This window comes from Azolla caroliniana, unplaced genomic scaffold, assembly GCF_043228905.1.
Source record: "Azolla caroliniana isolate FFs.n. ecotype wild unplaced genomic scaffold, voAzoCaro1.0.p SCAF_13, whole genome shotgun sequence".
Taxonomy (NCBI): Eukaryota; Viridiplantae; Streptophyta; class Polypodiopsida; order Salviniales; family Salviniaceae; genus Azolla; species Azolla caroliniana.
The window spans coordinates 17,220,541-17,225,802 of NW_028230448.1; the positions used below are offsets into that span (position 1 = coordinate 17,220,541).

The following is a 5,262-nucleotide window of genomic DNA, read 5'->3' on the forward strand; positions in this document are numbered from 1 at the left end:
CTCATCAGTGCACATGACCATTTAGAATTTGAGAGGTTTATATAGGGAAGAAAAGGGATAAGAGAGAGAAAGGGACCAGAGAGAGAGAGAGAGAGAGAGAGAGAGAGAGGTTTCAAATTTTATGGTGTGGGAGTTTAGGGGGAGTGATGGATTTGGTGGGGGGTAAAAGATTTTATGGGGTTATTTGAAAATGTGTGATGTGGGAGTTAGGGAGGGTGATGTATAGTGGTGGGTAGGAAAAGAAAGTGTGGGTTGATGCTGATCGATACATGGAGTAGGGTGGGATAGTGATTCGTGAAAGTGAAGGTTTGATGGTTTGGGTAGCTTCCTTTCTCACGAGGTCGGGGCATGTGGATTGCAAATAACAGAAACTGAGGAGGGGCATTTCGCAGATAAAAAAAACCCACCCACATCTCTGTGTTTCTTTGAAGCTGCCATCCATTAAGAAATTGTGGAAGGAGGGGGGGGGGGGGGGGGCATTGGGCAAATAAAGAAAACAGAAACTAAGGAGGGGCATATGGATTGCAAATAACAGGAATTGAGGAAGGGCATTTGGCAAATAAAGAAAATAGAAATTAAGGAGGGGCATATGGATTGCAAATAACAGAAATTAAGGAGGGGCATATGGTAAATAAAGAAAATCCACCCACATCTTTGTGTTTCTTTGAAGTAGCCATTAATGAAGAGAAGCAAAACAGGGGCGGGGGAAACCCTGGTTAACGCTAATGGAGAAAAACCCTTCAATACTAAGAAAGGATTGAATATGGTGTTTGTATGTAAGTACAAATATAAATAAAACATGGTCATTTCAGTATATGTTTCTGAGATATTATTTTAATCTCTGTCCATGACATTCACGTCATGCTGTTTCCTTCTAATTTGATTATCTGTAATGTTTTCTTTCCTTCCGAGAACAAGGGTTTTCTTGACTTATTTTGAATTTTTTCTTTGAGTGACGGCTTATATACACGTCCTACTTAGTAAAATTTGTAATAGCTAATTGCTATAACATTTTATTACTTGGGGTATATCTTAGTTAGTAGTTGAAACACATGAAATCTCCTAATGTCAGATGTATTTGCTTTAAAAGATTTAGGTAAAGACACATTGTATCCATATGCCGAATGCATTTGATTTAAAAGACTTTGTCACAATCACATGGCATGTTTGAATGCTAAACGCATTTGTTTTAAATGATTTCGATCCACTTTTTTTTTTTGAAGAAAACATTTGTTTGTGTCTCATATATGTATGTATGTATGTATGTATGTGTGTAAATGCATATTTTTTCTATCTTTGTTTTGCTTTGCAAATCTGGAAATTCAATATTCCTAAACAGTTAAAAAATAAAGAAATATTTATCATTTCTTCTATGCCATCTTTTCATTCAACATGTATTGCATGAAATTTCAAGGTTTCTTCTTGGTCAATTAGTGTATAATACTCACGAATCACTTCTTGAAATTCAAGACATTTTGATTTTCTCGTCTAGTTCATGGAGTGTATAATACTGATGACGTCATCCTTACCATATAACTTTACAAACCTCTTGAAGAAAGCTAATGGAACACAATTTGCAGGTTAAAAAGTTGGGGGAAGGTTTAAAAATGCCCACATGGATTGTATCTTCAGAAGAATGAACATCAAGATTTTGGACCATGACAAGGTATTGTGTGTATCCACACAATGCATGAAAACTGAAGGATTAATCTCATGAGAGCTGCAATCTCCAAATGTTTCCTTGGAATCCAATATATACATGCATACTAGTCTCAAGTAATATGCAATGTCCAAATTTCTCAGAAAATCTTCCACATCCATATGGACTACTCCAAATCAATTTTGAATCTCCAAATTTCTTGGAAATATTCCACCATGTACATGAATGTGAATGCATGGTGGAACAACTGATAGTATAGGCTGTGAACTAGGAACTAGGAATGATTTGTTTGGTTCCATTGATAAGTGAGACCTCACATGACTAGCTAATTATACAATTATCCTCTTCATGCCCAACTTCAACTATGTGTCCAAACGTAATATCACTCGAGAATTTTCATAACCTTTTGAAAAACCCCATCAAGAATGGAGACCTTACAACAGCGAGAAGAGTGCAATGTTTTATCTTCTCAATCGGTTTGGAATCTAATGCTAGCTTAGCAATCCAATTAATCCGCATGTTTAGTGTTTGTAGAAGCCTATCTGACGCCGAACGAGTCTTCCGAAAGCTTCTAGATAATAGTATCTTTACATGGACTGCAATGATAATGGCATATGCCAGTTTAGGTGATTGCCAAAAGGCTATCAAATTGCACTATGAAATGGAAGGGCTAACCATGGCACCTGATAGTCACAGTTTCGTGGCTGTCCTCAAAGCTTGTGCAAATGGTGGGTTTCAATCACAAGGTAGATTAATCCATTCTCATATTGTTGAAGCTGGCCTTGAATGCAATGTTTTTATTGGAAATACTCTTATATGCATGTATGCAAAAGGTGGGGATATGGAGGACTCTCTACGGCTTTTCTACCGTTTTCCGAATAAGGACACCACCACTTGGACAGCAGTTATTTCAGGTTTTTTCCAATGTGGGTATGCACCGAATGCCTTGCAACTTTTTGAGCAGATGCAATTTGAAGAGGGCATAGAACCTAACCTTGTTACATGGAATGCTATGATTGCAGGATGTATGCAGCATGGACTCTGTGAAGATGGTTACAATCTGTTTTCAAGGATGCAACAGGAGCGCTTGCATCCTAACAAACTCACATGGAACTCATTAATTTCTGGATATGCTCAGCAAGATTGTGGGGACTTTTCTCTTCAGATTTTTAGGCAAATGCAAATTGAGGGAATTGAAGCAGATAAAGTTACATTCATGAGTGTATTGAAGGCATGTTCTACCATATCAACAGTAGATCAAGTAAGGTTCATACACTCCCAGATCATTCAAATGGACTTGGGGTCATCTGAACAAATTGGAAGTATCCTTATTGATGTGTATGCCAAGTGCAAAAGTGTGCAAGCCGCTGAAGAGATTTTCAACAAATTGACATGCAAAGATAGTGTTTTGTGGAATACAATAATTTCAGCCCACGTAAACGAAGGGAGTGTCGAACAAGCCTTCAAGTTTTTCCTTCGAATGCAACATGAATGTGTGGCACTGCAGCAGAGCACATTTGTTCTCATGCTCAAACTATGTTGCTGTAGGGGACTATTGCATGATGGGCAGTTGCTCTTTAACTATATCTATGATAGTCATTGCCAGGTCAACTATTTTATTGGCACAGCCCTTGTTGATCTATATATGAAATGTGGGGCTGTTGAGGATGCAGCAACCATATTCAACAAGCTTAACCGGCGTGGAGTCGTAACATGGAGTGCCCTTATTGCTGGTTATGCTTGGCATGGTTATGCTACAGAATCAATACAACTTCTCCAACAAATGCAACAACAAGGCATAAAGCCTAATGTAATAACATGGAATGGGTTGATTAGAGGGTGTGCCTACAATGGGCTGTGTTTTGAGGCTCTCACCTCTTTCCAAAAGATGCTCTTAGAGGGTTTTCAGCCCAATGAGGCATCATTAGTGGGTCTTATTAGTGCATGCTCAGGTGCTAAAAACTTGATACAGGGTGAGGCTTTGCATTCATATGTTGTTGAGGAAGGTTGGAACGACAATTCTAATGTTGGAACTGCATTGATTAACATGTATGCGAGCTTTGGTTCCCTCCAATCATCACTCTGGAACTTCAATACTCTAGCAAACCTTGATATTCTTGAATGGAGTGCGATTGTTGAAGCCTTTTCACAACATGGTCATTACCAAGAAGTTATTCAACACTTTAACACAATGCAACATGAGGGTTTGGTGCCAAACCCCATTATAGTGTCCAGTGTCTTGAAAGCATGTGTGAATGCAGCTATAATGATGCTTTATCAATGTAAGATTATTCATGTCCTAGCACTAGAGCTTGGCTTTGGGACTAATTTATTAGTTGGAAACAACCTCATCCATCTATATACAAAGAGTGGAAGCCTTAATGATGCATGGAGGGTATTGGACAAATTACCCAATAGAGATGAGGTAACATGGAGCTCGATGATCGAGGGTTATGTAGATCATAGTGATTACAAATCAGCCTTGAAGTGTTTTGAGAGTATGCAAAGAGATGAGTTTGATCCAAATGGAATCACATTTCTTAGCTTGTTGTCTGCATGTAGCCATGCTGGCCTTGTTGAGGAGGCCTCCCGATATTTCAACCTAATGAGGGAGACATACTCTATCTCTCTAACATTTAACCATTATAGTTGCATGGCTGATCTTCTCGGTCGGGCAGGTTGCTTGATGGAGGCAGATGATTTGCTCCAAACCATGCCTTACCAGCCCAACTTCCTGGGTCATCTTTGCTTGCTTAATCATTGCAAAAACTACGGAAATTCCTCAATAGGAAAGCAATATTTTGATATGAGCTACAACATGACATGTCGGCATAGTGCGAGTTATGACTTAATGTCAGATCTTTATGCTAATTCTGGCAGCTTGGATGCATCATCCACAAACTTGAAAGAGCTGAAAAGGTTTGCAAATGCGTGGAAAAAACCTGGAGGAGCACATGTGGAGTTTGACAATAGTGTACACTTCTTTAGTGTTGGAGATAGAAGCCACCCACAAATAACGGATATCTTAGGTACTCTGAAGAAGTTGTCATTGCAGCTAGAGAAGGAAGGCTATGTGCCCTATTTGGACCTCAATATGAATGAGGAGAGCTCACATTGTATACAACAAGCTTGTTAATACTTTCTTTCTCTTGGGTTTCTGACTTTTATTGAGATGACAAGTTCAAGTCCCCCATATTGATGCTTAATGTGATTTAATGCCAAATTTTTTGAATTTCCTGTCGTAGTGTCCCTAATGTTAATGATGGATATATTCGGAATCATACTTCTAATCATGTGGAAGCGATTGTCATGAATTGTGCACAAACACTTGCTTTAGTTGACCTTGAGTAATTACATTGAAGTGTTTTTAATGTTAGCCGGTATTTTGGATGGTGTCTGTTTGAAGACTTGTGTTGTCATCGATTCGCACTGTTTTATATTTCTGTGGAGCCATGATTTCTTTCAATTGTACACAAATACGGCTTATCCTGGAATATAGGCTTCATATGATAAGAGATGAGGGTAAAATCAACCAAATGATGCAACATCTCTTGTGAAATTTTCCTCTTCATACTTTTATCTATTTCTTTATTAATCTTGTT

General features: G+C 38.4%; 1 protein-coding gene across 6 annotated transcripts; it reads left to right on the forward strand.

Annotated features, from left to right (window-relative positions):
* Positions 1–641: 641 nt before the first annotated feature.
* Positions 642–4,853, forward strand: LOC147856433 (pentatricopeptide repeat-containing protein At5g16860-like). Of its 6 annotated transcripts, none has more exons than XM_087329548.1 (4): positions 642–776; positions 1,493–2,406; positions 2,494–2,590; positions 2,683–4,853. In XM_087329548.1, the coding sequence occupies exons 2-4, from the start codon at positions 2,386–2,388 to the stop codon at positions 4,794–4,796; spliced, it is 2,232 nt and encodes a 743-aa protein (XP_087185674.1). In that variant the 5' UTR covers positions 642–776; positions 1,493–2,385; the 3' UTR covers positions 4,797–4,853. The 6 variants fall into 6 exon arrangements, with proteins under 6 accessions (XP_087185674.1, XP_087185675.1, XP_087185676.1 ...); XM_087329549.1 differs by having other exon boundaries at positions 1,493–2,388; XM_087329550.1 differs by having other exon boundaries at positions 1,493–2,388; positions 2,494–2,586.
* Positions 4,854–5,262: the final 409 nt, after the last annotated feature.

Excerpts from the sequence above, each read along its gene's own strand:
- LOC147856433 (XM_087329546.1), top strand. The coding sequence starts at position 2,452 with ATGTTTTTATTGGAAATACTCTTATATGCATGTATGCAAAAGGTGGGG. Across the intron at positions 2,591-2,682 it reads TCAGGTTTTTTCCAATGTGG|GATGTATGCAGCATGGACTC; the intron begins GTATGCACCGAA and ends CTATGATTGCAG.